The 17,501-nt window shown below is 38.9% G+C and overlaps 3 protein-coding genes across 7 annotated transcripts in view; 1 reads left to right on the forward strand and 2 right to left on the reverse strand.

The window, feature by feature from the left end:
• LOC136249016 (uncharacterized) overlaps window positions 1-8,121 on the reverse strand; it is a 144,359-nt gene extending 136,238 nt beyond the window's left edge. For 3 of the 4 annotated variants that reach the window (XM_066040900.1, XM_066040899.1, XM_066040902.1), the window contains exon 1: window positions 7,879-8,112. In XM_066040900.1, the coding sequence (XP_065896972.1) occupies window positions 7,879-7,996 (118 nt within the window). In that variant the 5' untranslated portion in view covers window positions 7,997-8,112. Of the gene's footprint in view, window positions 1-7,878 lie in introns of all 4 variants that reach the window. The other variant, XM_066040901.1, reaches the window with a different exon arrangement.
• A 120-nt stretch (window positions 8,122-8,241) lies between these two features.
• Window positions 8,242-12,119, forward strand: LOC136249018 (uncharacterized). Of its 2 annotated transcripts, XM_066040905.1 has the most exons (9): window positions 8,242-8,395; window positions 8,519-8,648; window positions 8,704-9,074; window positions 9,129-9,587; window positions 9,636-9,758; window positions 9,810-10,459; window positions 10,515-10,617; window positions 10,670-10,969; window positions 11,018-12,119. In XM_066040905.1, exons 2-9 carry the CDS (start codon window positions 8,597-8,599, stop codon window positions 12,011-12,013), a joined length of 3,054 nt encoding a protein of 1,017 aa, XP_065896977.1. In that variant the 5' UTR covers window positions 8,242-8,395; window positions 8,519-8,596; the 3' UTR covers window positions 12,014-12,119. The 2 variants fall into 2 exon arrangements, with proteins under 2 accessions (XP_065896977.1, XP_065896975.1); XM_066040903.1 differs by having other exon boundaries at window positions 8,242-8,648.
• Window positions 11,993-13,680, reverse strand: LOC136249019 (ATP-dependent DNA helicase RecQ-like). Its single transcript, XM_066040906.1, has 3 exons — window positions 13,284-13,680; window positions 12,917-13,199; window positions 11,993-12,866 (listed from the first exon to the last, which is right to left on the reverse strand). Exons 1-3 carry the CDS (start codon window positions 13,465-13,467, stop codon window positions 12,044-12,046), a joined length of 1,290 nt encoding a protein of 429 aa, XP_065896978.1. The 5' UTR covers window positions 13,468-13,680; the 3' UTR covers window positions 11,993-12,043.
• Window positions 13,681-17,501: the final 3,821 nt, after the last annotated feature.

Consider the following 17,501-nt stretch of genomic DNA (forward strand, 5'->3'; position numbering starts at 1 on the left):
GAAATTCAGGCTGTGATGTTTCCAGCTTTGTTGGAAATATGTAGTAAGAAGAAAGCATGGAATATCTAAACATTTACTGCCAGAGCTCACAACTGCACTCATCAAATACCAGTGGAAGATGTAACCTACAAATCTCACCAATCAAGGCCACTCTAGAACAATAGAGAGCTATTTATCAGGGAGGCCATGTATGGGAGCGGTCAGTTCCTGAGCCACCAACTGGAGCTGGATATGGACAGAAGCTGGCCTATATGAACCAGAGTGGTCTATGTACCTAAGTCTGCTATATACAAGAAGGAAGCACTTGAATACACAACATTGTGTTTGCTCATGAACATTGAAGTCTGAAGATAACACTATATGCCAAGTGTGTACCCAGCTAAATTTTTGTAAAATAACTGCACAGTCTATGTAAGTAATTATAAACTATAGAATAATTTAAATTCATATACAGTATGTAATAAGACAAAGTTCATTGTGATTGCTTTTTCATGGTTTTGGTGGTATATCTAAAACTGGGTGGGGCTTCCAATGGTGACAGCTATGTTTATCACTAAATGTATATACATAATATGTGATCAGATTTACGAAAAGGAGTCTTCCACAAATATCCAATTCTGTGAACTTGGAAGATCATAACTTAGTGTTCAAGCAATCTATCACTCTGACAATTTCTCCATCCATTAAGCTATATTGGTACTCACTGCTCACCAAATTTCAAGTCATTTGCTATATCCAATCTGAAGTTATGAGTTGTCAAAGTTGGTAAATTGGATGTGTGCGAAAGACCCTTTTTCACAAATCCAGTTACATTTTATTATATGCATGCAATGGTTTTTTATAATCTAATTCACTAATGCTAAGTTTACCTTGACCACATGTACAGTACATGTAAATAATACAGGATATTATATGGGGGATGGTTGAATAGATATTTCCTAGGATGTTACAGTAATATTATGTCCTAACCTTTAACACTTCTTAAGTATATGAGAGCCACAACTGATGATAGTCTAATAATGTAGTCACTCATACTAAGTTGTATTGTTGCAACAGTGAACGTAATAACTCTGAAACAAATACATGTAAATACAAAACCATAAGTAACTTGGTTCATTCAAAGAAATGTAACAACTCTGAAACAAATAGATGTTCATTCAAAGACTAGACAGGACACCATGGACTACATTTCTTCACATTCTAACTCATATTCAGCAAATGCTAAGAAGTTCTGGAATTTTGTGAATTCAGCAAAGGATGTCGTTAATCTCCTCCCCACTTAACTCTTCGGAATTATGTTTCAGTTGATGTTGAGAAGGCAACAATTTTTAATGAGTATTTTAACTCCATGTTTACAACTGAAGACCGTACCAGCTTGCAATCTCTGTGTGAGTCCATAACATTTAATGAAACACTTGTTGACTCTATACAGTTCACACCAGAGAGTGTTTTTGAAGAACTTAGCACTCTACAACGTGATAAAGCCTGTGGTTCAGATCATCTACCAGCTCAGTTGTTAAAAGTTGCTGCTGAATTCATCTCCTTACCTTTATTTCATTTATTCCAACTGTCACTGTCATCTGGTACCCTGCCTAGGGACTTGGTGACTGCCAACAATGTGCCTGTTCACAAAAAGGGTGACGAACATCTTCCATCAAACTATCGCCCAAGTCTTACTTCAATTGTTGTGAAAGTTATAGAAAGAATTATTCATCGTCAACTTGTACGTGCTTTAGAATCTAAACATCTCACTAGTGATTCCCAACATGGTTTTGCCATAAACACTCAACTGTCACGCTTTTGCTTTCGGCAGTTAATGACTGGGCATTTTGCCTTGAAGGACGGAGCTCAGCTCACTGTGTATCGTTAGATCTAGCGAAGGAATTTGACTAGTGTTGCACCAATAACCAAATTAGCCGAATATTCCAATAACCAATATTAGGCAACAGAATTAGCCGATACCAATAACTAATCCGATATACATTAATAGCACTAACACTTACTCTCATCATTATTAGATAAATCACTCATATTAGTAACATAACCATTGACATACAGCTCATTCTAGGCTAAAATGTAAAGTTAGATGTATCTAATCCAAAACAGCTAAGCTGTAAAAAAGAGTGCGGCCCTCAAAAAGGCTATGGTGAAAAAAGATGTGAAATCCAAAGTGGCAGCCAAGAAATGGCTGTGATGGTAGGTTAATGGTGAAAATTTTAATAACAACAATTCAGGTGAATTTTGGTGCCACTTAGCCTTGGCACAAAATTCACCTGAATTGTCGTAATTAAAATTTTTACCATTAACCTACCATCACAGCCATTTCTTGGCCGACACCTTGGATTTCACATCTTTTTTCACCATAGCCTTTTTGAGGGCCACACTTTGTTTACAGCAGAGCTGTTTTGGATTAGATTTCACTTCTTTTTGTATTTGTATACCCCAAAGCCAACCTATGGCCAGCTTTGGGGCTTTTTTAACTTATCTTTTTTTTTCTTTTCCACAGGAGGAAGAAAAGATGAAGCAGATGAATACTTTAAATATTTCTGATTTTATCAATAAATGTACAAATTTGTACAAATTATATATATATATATATATATATATTGCAGAACTCTACATGGTGGTTTCTTTGTAACTGAACACTCTACAAGGTGAGTCCTTCTAGCTGATCTCTATACAGGATGAATTGTCTGTAACTGAACTATCTACAAGGTAACTTCTTCTAGCTGATCTCTCTACAGGATGATTTGTTTGTAGCTGAACTCTCTACAAGGTAACTTCTTCTAGCTGATATCTCTACAGGGTCACTAGTTAGTAGCTGAACTCTCTACAAGGTGACTTCTTCTAGCTGACCTTTCTACAGGGTAATTTGTTTGTAGCTGAACTCTCTACAGGTGATTTGTTTGCAGCTGAACTCTCTACATGATGGTTTCTTTGTAGCTGAACTCTGTACAGGGTAATTTCTTCTAGCTGATCCCTCTACAGGACAATATTTTTGTAGCTGAACTCTCTACATGGTGGTTTCTTTGTAGCTGAACTCTCTACAAGGTGACTTCTTCTAGCTGAACTACGTAGTTGAACTCCCTACAAGGTAACTTCGTCTAGTTGATCCCTCTACAGGGTGAATTGTTTGTAGCTTATCTCTATACAGGTTACTGATCTTTCGAATTCTTTTCAGGGTGACTGCTCTATTAGGGGACTGCTCTATTAGAGTATCTCGATCTCGCACTTGCTACACCGAGTTTGATTTCGAGTTATAACTCCGTGACTTTAAGTCTGATTCTTCTACACCATTGAAGATCCTTTCTAAGATGATTGCTCCATCTGTACAGCGAATTTCAAAGCATTACCCCAAGCGGTTTTTCTGGTGGGCGTGGAAAGTAGTCGTTTTTTTATTAGTTAATCTCGATTGCATAATTGTTACACAATGTTGGTTTCTTCATTGTATCCTCCTGGTTTTTAGCTTGATTTCTTTCAAACCACAAAAGGGTTGAGGTTCAATAGTTAACCTATTCACCCACCGATTTTCAGCTTTTTCCCTCAAGCAGTTTACCCTGTAGGCGTGACAACATATTAGTGTTATTTTTCGTGAATAATCGCTAATAACTCTTTGCCTGTTTATCGTATTCCAGCCAAAGTTGGTACAGAGATGAGCCTTTATACCCCCCTTCTGTGTGCCAAATTTCAAGGCAATCAGATATGCGTTCGCGTTTTATAGTTGTTTTTGTAAGTGTACGAAAAGAGGAAGAAAAATAAGAAGAAAAAAACGAAGAAACTAAGCTGATTTTTGAAGTCGCATATCTCGGGAACGCTTGAAGTGATTTCACTCAAATTCGGAATGTGGAGTACTGAAGTTGACGGGAGTGTCCACAGCAAAAATTGTCTTGTTTCATCAAGGCAGCACAGAGCTATGGAGATGCGAAAATTGAGTTTTCGTTCTTCCTGTCAATATACTCACGGGTGTTGCGTGCCGGCTTCTTGGGCCGCACGACACACTACCGTGTGTCTTGATACCACAAGTAAAATTTATTCATGGTAAACAGGTTTTAAGGTGGCGGTTACCTCACAATTTCCGGTTTGAAGGATATTTTTAAATTCAGTTGTGAACACATTTGTAGAGCTACACGAAACAAACACCGTTACACCGTAGACCAACTCTTCCTCTACCTACATGATGATTTGTACGGCCATCAGATGCTGAACTATAACACTATAGAGCCGATTGTAAGAGCATGCAAAGATATTTTCGGCATCAAAGCTTGTTGCACATTATGGCGAAGTAAAACGTGTAATCTATTCTTTAGCAGCATAAGCAGGGTGCATTCAACACAACTTCAGCCTATGCCAGGTTGAAACACAGTTATGGGATTTTGAAACCCTTTTGGCCACCGTGAAGGGACCTACTGTAATATCAACAGGCAATACAAAAATCTTTTTTTCTCGACATGCGGCCCTGCTACAATAATCAATCGCTTATTTTACGCTAATACAGAGGTCTCCCTCACTAGTATACAAGAAAAAACTGATACAGAAAGTTGTACTAACACTTTAGCATACCATACAAAATCACAACTGAATGATGTATGCCGCCTCAGTTTCGCGCAAACCACCCGAATCCCTGAGAACAAAGCTTCTAAACTACTCTACTTACTTTAGTGGATGTCTTCTTTAATAATACCCGCACAATAGTAACAAATTTCTTCTTGTTACAAGGCAATGGGCCTTAGTACGCGCAGCTGCCATTTTAATTATTTCGTAAACACTAATCACATGACGCAATAAATGAATTTTTGTGGCAGGACGTATGGCCTCGTTTGCAATGGCTTCAAAACCACGACTTCCAGGTAACCGCCACCTTAAGTACATTTTACTACTGCTCACAACTGAGACAAGTGCTATCTAAAAACCTAAAACCTCAGTTTACTGTTGTGCATGGCCTAAAACCTGACAGCTTATTATGGGAATGGCTTGTAGTCACTGCTAAACCATCAACACATAACTTAATTAAAATGCCAAATAACTTATGTCTAGCCTCCCCCACATCATTATACTACACAGCGCAGTGGGGATTAACACTGGCTTTGATTTAATCAAAACCGATTAATCAGCTGGTAGCCAATATTGGCCCGATACCAATTATTGAACCGAATATCGGTGCAACACTACATTTGACTCAGTTCCTCATGCTTAAGCTTGAATGTCGGGTACCCTGAATGTCTTGGTATTAAGGGAAATCTACTTTCTTGATTTAACTCATTTCTAACTAATCGCTATCAAAGAGTTGTTTTAATGGTAGCTTCTCAGAATGGCTTCCTGTTTGTTCAGGTGTTCCTCGAGGCTCAATTCTTGGGCCCCCAATACTTTTATATACATTAATGAGAACTATCATATTTAGCGAATAGTTAGAAAAGAGCGATTAGTTATTTCTAATAGTACTGTTTTCCTGATGACATCACCTTATAGAAGCAAATTGTTACAACTGGCAATGAAGCCTTACTTCAAGAAAACTTGATCAAAATATATTAATGGTCACAGTTGTGGCAAACTAAATTGTATCCAAAAAAATGCAAGAGTATTTGTATATCTTTTAAGTGATCCCCACCAACTTGTAAATGCCATCTTAATGACCAATCAATTCCATCAAAATCAGTAGTTTGGTACTTGGGGATTTATATATACAAGTACACAGAAAAATTTGGAATTTTCAACTAGAGTAGGGACCATAGCACTTTGATAAAAAGTACTGAAACAAGCTGAAGTAGTGCACGATATTAAATCACAATAAAACAATAAGAAGCGTTATATCCCTACTGTGCATTTCCATAATGGTATCTTGAACACAGTAGGGATATAATATTTCTTATTGTTTTACTGTGATTTAATATCGTGCACTACTCCAGCTTGTTTCAGTACTTTTTATCGATGTGCTATGGTCTCTACTCTAGTCCAAATATTTCTGTGGACTTGTTTGTTAACCTTTTTTGTAAATAATTATTATGACTGGTGAACCCATGCATACCGCATCTGAAATGACGCTGCTCGCCCCAATTATCATCTGAAAAGTGAAGTATCCATAATACTTCATTGTCAGCTATGTTCAACCCGTTACGCAGCATTTCAAATCAAGAAATGTTCGAAAAGCGAAAGAAATGGTGCTGCACGCCCAGGTTATATCATAATTATCGTCTGAAAAGTGAAGTATTCAATATGCTTCATTGTCGGCTATGTTCAACCTGTTACACAGCAGAACAAATCAAGAACTGTTTGAAAAGCACCTCTGCTATCAAAATAACCACTATGACAAATACGGACGATTTCCGTTATGAAGGGAAGCCGTCATGTGCTATCGCCAAATCAACACTTTTCGCTGTCACCAAAGATGAATTGGACACAAAGGAGGATACTGGGAAGAATGCATTGTATGTACTGCGATATGCCAAAAGGCACCTGTCAGGCCGAAGCGATATCAAACAGTGAAAAAATCAAGCCTGTAGCCTCAGCCGTTATCAAGTTACGCTTGTCTGAAGGCATCAGTCAGTCAGTCAGTCAGTCAGTCAGTCAGTAGAAATTCCGTTAAACAAATTTTTAAAATTCCATAGCAACTTGTTGAAATCGTTTCGGGTCAATCTGAAAGCTTGTTTGAGCTTAGTTTTACCTAACCAATACTGCCTCATCGTCATCAGCAAAAAATTGAGGTTGTTTTTGGGTGATTTTATTTTGTGGGCTACGCCTACTCCTTTGTGGTCCCTATTATACACTACTATCGTAGTGTATGATTCTCATTTGAAATGGAGTGATCATGTTAAACACATATCAGCAAAAGCCTCCCGTTCATTCAACTATTTGAGACACACTCTTTTTGTAAGTCCATCTACTGTTAAAGCTGCTGCCTACAATTACCTTGTTAGGCCCTTATTAGAGCATGCTGCACCTGTATGGTATTTATATTCTGCCAGAGACACTGCTCAACTAGAAGCAATTCAGCAAAGAGCTGCACACTGGGTGTGTGGTAGCAGACAGAGTCCTCATACCTGTAACTGGTCCAAATCTTCCACCTCTTGTCTACATGGCCTTAACTACATTCTCATTGGTCGTACCTTGCTGTAGCTCAAGTACAAGACATTCTACATAACAGGATCTCTATCCCTTTTAATTCACATTTTAAATTCTCTAACAATTGTGCTAGATCTCATTCATTGTCACTTGCCACGTCATCATCTACCATCAATGCATACTGGTATTCATTTTTTATAAATTCTCCATTCCTTTGGAACTCAGTACCTGCAGAAGTTTTGCAAATAACCAATTCAAACCATTTCCGGTTAGCGCTTCGTCATTTTCTTTTTAATTAATCTAATCTAAACAATGTTCTTGTAGAAATACTACATACATGCACAGAATGCATTTTTGTCATGTCTACTATACCAATTACCTTTTGTTTCTTTTTTTTATTGGCCCAACTATCATTCTCGAGTGATAGTTATGCACCTATCAATGTCAAGCCCCACCCCGGGATCCCAATACTCCTATTGACATTTACATCTTACCAAACCCCTGGGGCTTTTGATGGCGGTGAACCAAAAATTATTTTGATAATCAAATCCCCTTTAGAAACCCATTTTGAGGTGAGGACATGGTGGAGTTTTGACAAGTTTCTTAGTCCCAGTATACTGGAGATTTGACAGTTGACTTTGTCAATCCCAACTATCACTTTAGAAAGTGGCCAACTGCACTCAAAAAAAGAAGCAGTCTGGCCACGTTATCTGCAATTAATTAAACAAGGTCACATGATCAATCAGGTTAAGCCCATTTCTTTCAACAAAAAAACTTTAGTGACGATATTATCAGAGTCGGTTAATATAATATTATACATACGTTTTGATGTTACTTTCTCAGATTGACTTCCCGGCTCGCCTCCCGGTGACAATGCAAATAGATCCTCAGGGAGAGTCTCTGAGGGAGTCTCAGCAAATTTCTTTGTAGCATTATCCATAACGAAGTATATTTCCACCAATGCAGTGACTACTTACTGTAGTAGAATGAGTTGTGGAACCGAGTCACTCGACAACCACAGCACCAGCAAACGCTAATGTACGTCTCCACCTATTATCAGTCTCGCCCCCAGAGTTGTGGTCCGGGGGCGAGACTACTCAGTACCACATAGAGGATATATATTCAGGGGGCGTGGCAGCATCACGTTTACGTATCATTAACTCGCATACGCCGCGCGGACGCCATTTTGAGTAGAAACGTTCTTAGTGAAGTACCAGTACGGTGGCGTTCTAGTATTTATAAGTACTCCCCTGGATGTTAAAGACGAAGAAAAGGAGATATGAGGATAAAATGAAAATTGTGGGATGCGCCATCAAAGATTTGTACTGCTGCTTAGTGAGTAAGAGTTAGTCTCGCGTGGCCAGACCCTTTCCGCGCAGCCGCTTATCGATTGGAAATTATAAGCGCCGCGCTACAAGGGTCTGGAACAGTTCACGTATTAAAAAAAATCTACAATCCCCAGTGGTTGGGGAGTGTTAATTAGCTCACGCGATCCTTTAAACGCCTAAGAATTGGAATTACTGAAGAAGGTCCGCAACGAATGACTTCTACCGACCCGTGTGGGTTTTGCCTTGAAGCCACCAACACAACAAGTGAGTATTTAAAAGCCAAAGGGGTAAGTTCAGTTTTATTTTCGTTTGAATATAGGAAAGAATAAGCGAAAGCTTTTGAATCGACCTGCATGTGAGGTAGAAACAGCCCTTCTGAAAAAAGTATTGTCACAATTCCGTGGTGGAAGGAATTTCGGTTTGTTCTGGGACGTGCTTGTGCACTCGTCTACTTATCTGTGTGATAAGTGTCAGAGTCTGTTAAAGAAGCAACGTTCCTTAGAAACAGATCTGGCTGAAGTTAATGCAAATATTAAATCCAAATGTGAAACTTTGTTTAATGCCAGAAGGGATGTACCACCACCACCAGGGAGATCTTTAACAGAGGATAGAAGACCTAGATCTGAATCACTAGTAGAGGCTACTACACCAACCAGTTCTTCATCACCATCAGATTCTGTGGATGTGTCGGTAATAGTTCACAATACTAATTTCTAGGATAATTTATTGTTTATGCATCTATAGGTAATTATCAAACGAAGGGCAGGGCCAGGCCGTGTAGCGAAGGCAGTTAAACACACCATTACTCCTAGCAGAAAGAAACCAGTAGTATCACTTGCCACTGGCCAGTATAGACTAGCTGCTAAAAGTGTTTTTTTCTTTACCAAGACACACAATTATGTAATAACATCAATGGCTAGACAAATTCGACTTGAGATGAAGGAGATCTGTGGCCTCAAAAACAAGTCTCTTCTGCGTAGTGGTCATGGTGGCATTGAGCACTTTAGTTGGTCAGAAATCTGGGAAGAGTTTACTCTTAGAGTCCCAACCCTAGTGAAGATTTTGCAGAAGCTTTTGCCACAGTCTAGCAACATGTTTTTGTCCTGTATTATATGCCTATTGCTGAAGGAGAGATGCAAGCACATGTCATTGTTGCAACAAGTTATATCTGTACTTCTTTATGGACATGGAACAAGCCAACAGGTATTCATACTTTTAGCCGATCTTCATGTGTAATTGTGTCAATTGTAGGTATATAGGTATCTACAACCACTAATGATGTGTATGTCACCATCTTCGACTGTGGATATTATTACAAAGATATCAAAACAGTATGACAGCAGAGTTTTAAACTGGACTAGTGAATTGAAAAAGGTGTGTGACTGCATAATAAATGTTGATGCAATTATCCTTTGTTTGATACAGAGATTGGTGCCGACACAGCAGTCGCAGAGTACCATGTGCACACTTGTAGATCTGTCAGCAGATGAGGACAGTGACTACTCTGTTGGTGATATTTCATTAATTTCTGAATGCGAAAGTGTACAAGTCGGAGATCCTGAGGATGACGATGATGATGATATGAATCTTGAGGAAGAGGTGGACATTTTTCAACTTGGTGCTGGTGATCAAGGGGTCAGCGAAGATACTGGAATCAGTGTTGTGGAGCACAGCTCAACTGATATCCCAGATGACATCATAATGCAACTGTTTGAAGAAGTGGACAATCAGCAATGCACAGAGGTAGATCTGACACCCACATTGCCTAATGTAGAAGGAATTGTACAAATGGAATCCGAGGCTCCTGTAGAACCTGTGGCTATTGCTAATACTGATACCTATGGGTATGTGTTGGTCATCGACAATCTGGATATGAATGTGAGACGCAGTTTCCAGAGATTAGATAGAACAACTCAATCAATGCACTTGTGCCATGCATATGCTGCATTAAATCGCATTGATACATCAGGATTGGAAGATGGGTCCATGTCTGGTATATTGTCGCCTGCAGTTGTCCTTCCAAATGCGCAGGACTTGCAGAGATTGATTGATGATTTTAAAGTGTTTATATCACGGTAAGCCCAGGTTATAAATTGATGTATGTTGTTATTAGCTCCTTAACTATCACAGGATGCTTGTTAGACACCATCCAGATTTTGCTGGGCATCAAGTGTTTGTTGATTGGTACATTGACAGTGAACACAGTGATAAAATGTCAAAGAAATCTGTAGTGGTATGCTCAGCAAATAGTATCTTATGCTAATGCATAGTGGTAATTTCTTTAGGTGCCTTTGGGTGTACAGCTACATAACGAGAATAAGTTGAATGAGATGACTCGGATCTTGCTTGCCCTCAACAAGTATGTCCCTTGTAATACTGTGGAAACATCAGTACATGTGGATGGAGAAAAATACACTCAAGAAGAAACACAGTTGGGGCCCCGTTTGATCTTTGGAGATCAGCTAACATCAGCTCGTGTGCGTGGTGCTACTGCTCTACGTTGTTTCCATAAAACAAGCCTGACTCGTTTGGAGGGGTACATACCTGTTACAAGTGACTGGCATGCAAGGCTTTGTTATGTCACGGTAAGTATGGTTTAGCATTAATGCTGGCTAAACATTGTTTTGTCTTAGGTTTTGCAAAACAGATTTTATTCAACTACACCCCAGGACAAAGGAACCTTATTTCAGTTGAAGCAAATCATAAATAGAACATCATTTGGAAAAGTACCCAAACAAAACATGAAGGCAGCTGAGGACTTCTTGGATGTTGTGTTGTGTGCCCATGTTCTAACAGCAGCTGAGCAGGTGATGGAATCACCAGAGAATGGTAGTGTTCATTTGGATTGCAAGGCTGTTGCAAATTTAATCACGGAACAATTTGTAAAAATCTCCATTCCTCAACTTGAGGAAGAATCAATTGATGCCACTAGTACTGCTGGGAATGATGGAAACCCAATATCTGTTCCTCTACTATCCACTGATGCAACTCCTGGAGACTCGGTTTATACATATGCTACAGATTTTCTAACAACGGCACTACTGTGGTATGGGTTCCATGATGCCATCAAAATGGGTGATGGCAGCCGTATTACTACCTACTGGAAGTTTCTGACTGCCATTTTCAATCAGACAGGCCATTGTAACTATGCTAAAGAAGGTTTTCTGATGTTGGCTCAGTCTTCTTTGCTTTCCCCCCGAATGTCAGCTGAACTGAAGTGGTCAAGGACCATTAACACCCATGGCCAGAGTGATACCAATGTGCCAGTAGATCTCCACATGGAACATTTGAATAAACGATTAAAAGGCATGATGCGTGGTCTTGGCTCCAACATCACTCCAGAAAGTGTCCAGCGAGCATCTAAGGCATTAGGAATCATTGAAGCAGTATGCATCAATTTTGAAAACATTTCCAATGTTACTGCTACAAAAGACTACCATTCAACGCCATCATTTGAAAAGGACTTGCAAAAACTGAAAGAACAGTTAGTGGCACAGGAAGTCTTCTCTTTTAAACAAGACAGGCACCACAAGGGGTATCGAAAGCATAAACAACTGATGACGTCCATTAATTGGGAAAATGTTAAGGAATGGGTAAAACAACAGATACTAAATTATGACACTTACTAATTGTAGATACTTTATTAGTGACATTGTACATTATAATACATTTTGTTTACAATCATTGCAATCACATAACAAAACACATAAATCACAGCATTTGCATGCAGTAATATTTGCATGATTGCCATAAAATAAGAAGTCCTTGAATAGCAAAGACCTACGGCAGACAGTTTTGTTTTCTCCATATTTCTTGGCAGATTCAGTGACATTATTTCCAATTATTTTGTGGTATAAAATAGCTTGGGCATTTTCACCATTTCTTCCTGCTCGACCTATCTCTTGCACTAGTTCCTCGAGTGTGTTTGGCGTGCCATAATTGATCACCCTCAAAATATCCTTGCAGTCAATTCCAAGGCCAAATGCAGTAGAAGCAATTATGAGTCGTAACTTTGTGTCTGGCTTACAAAACTCCACTATGATTTCCTCACGTAGATCCGTATCAGACGCTGCAGTGAAAACATCAATTAGTCTGAAGGGCAAAAAGCTATCTGGAAGGCCAGGTGGTTCAGTAATATGTTTTCCCAGTAACTTTTTAAGCATAATGCACATATTACCACAGTCCTTTAATGACCTGCAGAATACAACTGTCTTTATAGTATTGCACCTCTTCTCTAGCAGCTCTTTCGCTAAAACTTCACAAAGTTTACATAACTCTGGGCAGGGTTCCGTGATCAGTTTGATATTTGGTCTATCAGGAGGCAAACCTACAATCACAGGATCCTGCATAGCAAGTCGCTTCTTTACACTAGCAAGGGTGTCTTTGGTGGCTGTTGCAGTTAGTGCCATAATAGGAATATTGGTTGGTAGTAAACTCCGTATGCTTCCTAAGTCTGCAAAAGCAGATCTAAATTCATCTCCCCTAAAGGAGAATGTAACAGTCACTGTAAACAGTTATAACATAATGCTTACCATAATTTCACACAATGCGCTTCATCTACAACAAGTGCTTTTAATCTCTCCTGGTAAGGTACGGTTGTCAACATTCCACGATATTGTCGATTCAGTAGTAAGCTCTCAGGACTGATGTAAACTAATTGAATATCACCATTTAGCACCCTCGTAATAGCATCATCATCCTCTTGAGCTTCCCCCAGAAATTCTACTCTCAAACCCTTCTGTGAAAACTTCTCCCTCTGGTCAATCATCAATGAAATCAATGGTGTCACCACCACAGCAATGCTTCCTGTAATTCCTACCATAAAAAGCACAATAATACTATTCCCAACTTTATGAAATATGGCCTAGGAACTTAATCAAACCAATCAAGTCAACTTACCGAGCAACAAGTCAAAGAGTAAAGGTAGTATGGCAAAAATGATGGACTTGCCATACCCTGTTGGTAAAGACACAAATGTATCTTTTCCAGACATAAAACTTTCCACTGCTTCGAGTTGTTTTGGCTTTAAGCCTTGAACACCAATTTGCCGAGTAACTTGTTCCAAAGCACGTGGCAAATCCATATTATTCGGGTAGGTTCTATCACCACGCGACTAATTCTTAGACAGAAAGTATAGTCGTTTGTTAGCGCATATAGCATACTTGAGCTTCACCACAATCGTCACCTATGAGGTGTCGCTACAAAGTTTAGTCCATGAACTATTCCAGACCCTTGTAGAGCGGCGCTTATAATTTCCAATCGATAAGCGGCTGCGCGGAAAGGGTCTGGCCACGCGAGACTAAGTAAGAGTGACATTGCTGGTACAACGGGGGGGTGGTGGGGTAGCTATATGGGGTGCCATTTGTCTCAAAACCCCAAAAATTGAGATCTAACTAAATATCGTCGATATTTACTAAACATCGACGACATTTCGCTAAGGGTTTCGTTACTTTCACATCGTTTGATGCCCTACGTAAAATTACGTAACAACACTGCGCTATAGGCGCTTTTATAAAATAATAATAATTATTAAGCACACTGACACGCTTTATCAAACCTCGATTCCGGGGAGAGGTGACAGCAGCCAGTGGCCTGTGTTGACGTGCTACTAAGGGGTCTGCCAGGATAACAGAAGTGAGTTATGTATGCATGAGTATGTATCACATCACCACCAAGATCACCACTGTTTGCCTGGTTGTAATGTTTTATGCTACAATGCTATGAACAGAATTCTTAACATAGACATGGTGATAATTCCTTTAGTCCAGATATATTTCAACTTGCCTTGGTCAATTATAGTAGAGGGGCAAAGGCTTAGATTGTCCCTGCAGTGGTGTTGATGGTTTTGCAGTGTTGGTAGTTGAACTATAGACCTACAGAATCCCCCCCTTCCCCTTAGAATTGCTTGTGAGCATAAGTACGTAGCTAATGGATAATACTATAGCTAGTACAATTTCTGAAACAATATTAACTGTAAATTTACAACAGGAAAATTTTTACAAAAGTAAAATTTGACAAATGGTTAATTTGTCCAATAAGCACCTCAAAAGTCAGTGTTTAGACCTGTTATTTTTTGCTTTTCGTCAAATTTTATTTCGTCAAAGCTGATTAATAATATTGTGAATTCTTCAAATTTTTCTTTCGTCAGTACTTCCTGTTGTATCTGTAAAACTTCGTTAAATATCTGCATACCTAATCATCCGTGCAGCACTGTCTGCCTTTCATTTGTGACAGTTAGCTATAGTGTGTGGGTCATGCCATTCTACAGGTGTATGTTATATATTACTCCACCATTACTGAAGCTCAAAGCAGCCACTGAAATCAATTTATTGTCATGCACAGTGCTGTATAGGTTGAGTAGCTGTATTGCTTGATTAAACACCTTAAATTAATTTTTAATATTTCATTGAATTAGTTAATACAGGAATATTGGCATTAAATTACATTTGCAATCTTTGCTGATAGTACAGTCTCGTGCAAGGTTTTGTGCCCTGCCCCATGTTGTGCATGCAGATAACCTTTGTTATTTTATACAATTAGGCACAAGCAGCTGTTACTTCATAACATAAACACAATGGGCTGCTTATGTTGGGACTGGTGGGATACAGGGAATTTGGGGATTCACCCATTCACCATAGGGACCTGCAATATATTAGTACAGACTGTCCCAATATTAAGTAAACTCAAGAGGGTTATCATTTCTGCCATTTGTTATCCAGCGTGTGCAAGTTCAACTCTTGCTCGTGATTAGATATAATTGAATCACTCCAGTCTAACAGTTAAATTTCAAGTACATTTACTGCAAAATGGTGTTACACTGCACACAATCAGTAGAGTCTGAGTTAAAAGACAAACCAAGTGAATCGCCTCAGTTGGTAGGCATCAAATCATCCTCCATAATCAGTAGCAAACAAATTAAGGTACAGCAACATGTGTGTGCCTTCAAATACCAACTGTACTGTTACAGTATGTACTAAATTGAAATTGTTTACAAGAACTTTGTCCTGTACACTGTCATTGTAAGGCATACCCACAGAATGTGGACCATGTCAGCGTGTCCAAGTGTGAAGTAATTTATTTAGCTGGTCTGCACTATATTGAACAGCGACAATTCAGCACGTGCACTATTCTCTTTCCCTACATCAGGACCCTTTCCCCCTTCACTAAGGCTTGAAACATGCAATTACTATGTAAAGCTGCTCCTGTACAACTGTAACTACTCTATTTATTAGACTGAAATGTTGTTTAAAAATCCACTGCTTTCGTATCATGTACAGCACAGCGTGTTTTGCACTGCTAGGGACATTAAGTACGTATAGGCTTCAGATGAAGTGATCCAATTCATGTATGGTAACCCAGGGGTTTAAATGAAAGGTAAAGTGCAGTTGTGATTCTGTGTACAGTGAATATGTATGGGCAGGGGCGTAGGCAGGATTTCCAAAAGGGGGGTTCTGCCCTAAGTATAGAATCTCCACAGCCATGTGCTACAACTTACTAGAATCTGGCCTTCTAGATTCTGCATGGATTCTTTTCGAAAAAAACTTTAGAATGCCACCTGAGGTAGCACTTTTACGCTTCATTTATTTCGTAGGTGTGCACATGTAAACACGTGTACACATGTAAACATGTGTATTCTTATAAATTCATTCGCAATAGCGAGTAGAGGTACTTGAATTCCTCTGCCTGAAGACCTGTAGCTACCCATTTCAGTGGATTTGTGTAAGTTAATTCAGTTCTAGTTAACCAGTATCACGATTTAAAAAACTTAACTCTGAAAAGGGGGTTCGTCCGAACCCTTTGAACCCCCCCCTGGCTACGCCCCTGATGGGGTTTGTTGGAGAGTCAACTACGGAAAGGTTATGAATAATACTTAATGGTGAAATCGTACTTAGAACAAGTAATGTCCCCTCTGTTGGAGAAGCGACAAGTTCCTGTGATAACAATCTGACTGAGTGTACAAATGATAATTGTGAAGTTGTAGATAATGACACTCTTGAACTGTCTACAGGTGTATGAACATTATTGTTAGTGTCTCTATTGATTATGCATTCCCCCTCCCCCCACTGGATGCATCAATAATTACAGACTGTCCAGTATAATAAATAAAGAAATAATGGTTTGGTTCCAAATTCAGAAAAGAAGACCAAATGGTGTGTTTCCTAGTACATATAAAACAGTGAAATTGTCAGACCACATAGGACATTTGAAATAAAAGCTTCAGGATGTTTTAGCAGATCAAGCATTACCACGAATAAGCCACATTCCATTCATAAATTATTAGGGCTACCATCTGAATGTAATAGAGGTAACATACTGTACATGTTCTGTTACAGAAAGAAGTTACGGTAATATTGGATCTACTATAAAGATGTGATAACAAAGGGTTAGTTATTTGTAAATAAAAAGATGTGATATTTAAACAACAATAATATGATCAGTTACAGCATGTACATAAAACTTGGAACAAAAAGTTATTGAGCAAAGTACCACAGTGTAGCATCACACTATTGCAAATGCTGCAGCTCTTCAGCAAAAAAAGTCACCCTTGGTGATAGAGTTCTATGTACAATATTAGGAGATACTGGCCAATTTTACCTGCTGTGCAAGTAGTCATGACTGACCCACAATTAGACGATGACATCATTGCTACCTGCATTAACAAAAACAAACAAAACAATTACTATTGTATTTCATTTTACAGAGTATGTCTAAAAAAAACTTTGCAAAATGACATTTGTATTAGGAGAACGGCAGAATTCTACATGGAAAGTCACTACTGTCATCAAAATGAAGAAGTGAACACATACATAGCTACAGAAAGAAACTCAGTCATTACTGATGACATTACTGATGTGCGTAACATGCATATGTGGGTAAAACCCAGTGGGTTTTTCCCTGAATCATCTTGGTGCTGGATGGCTCAAAATTTTTACGTTTTGATTTCTTGTTGCTAGCCCTCACTCTCCATTGTTGTATTTAGTCTTTTATTATATTCTATTCACTTATGAATGTAAGTTTTCAGGTAGTCGTGCTCCTGGACTTACATATGGTTATTGTCTTGTATCTATGGTTACTAAGTATGTTGTTGGTTGTTTGGTAACAATGATAGATAGCCTA

Source organism: Dysidea avara, chromosome 3 (genome assembly GCF_963678975.1).
Source record: "Dysidea avara chromosome 3, odDysAvar1.4, whole genome shotgun sequence".
Classification (NCBI taxonomy): Eukaryota; Metazoa; Porifera; class Demospongiae; order Dictyoceratida; family Dysideidae; genus Dysidea; species Dysidea avara.

Bases quoted from the DNA above. Each gene is read 5' to 3' on its own strand.
- LOC136249018 (XM_066040903.1), top strand. From the start codon at position 8,597: ATGACTTCTACCGACCCGTGTGGGTTTTGCCTTGAAGCCACCAACACA. The intron at 9,075-9,128 runs GTAATAGTTCAC...ATGCATCTATAG, and splicing joins CAGATTCTGTGGATGTGTCG to GTAATTATCAAACGAAGGGC. The intron at 10,970-11,017 runs GTAAGTATGGTT...GTTTTGTCTTAG, and splicing joins CAAGGCTTTGTTATGTCACG to GTTTTGCAAAACAGATTTTA.
- LOC136249019 (XM_066040906.1), bottom strand. From the start codon at position 13,467: ATGGATTTGCCACGTGCTTTGGAACAAGTTACTCGGCAAATTGGTGTT. The intron at 13,200-13,283 runs GTAAGTTGACTT...TTTTTATGGTAG, and splicing joins ACTCTTTGACTTGTTGCTCG to GAATTACAGGAAGCATTGCT. The intron at 12,867-12,916 runs GTAAGCATTATG...ATTCTCCTTTAG, and splicing joins GCGCATTGTGTGAAATTATG to GGGAGATGAATTTAGATCTG.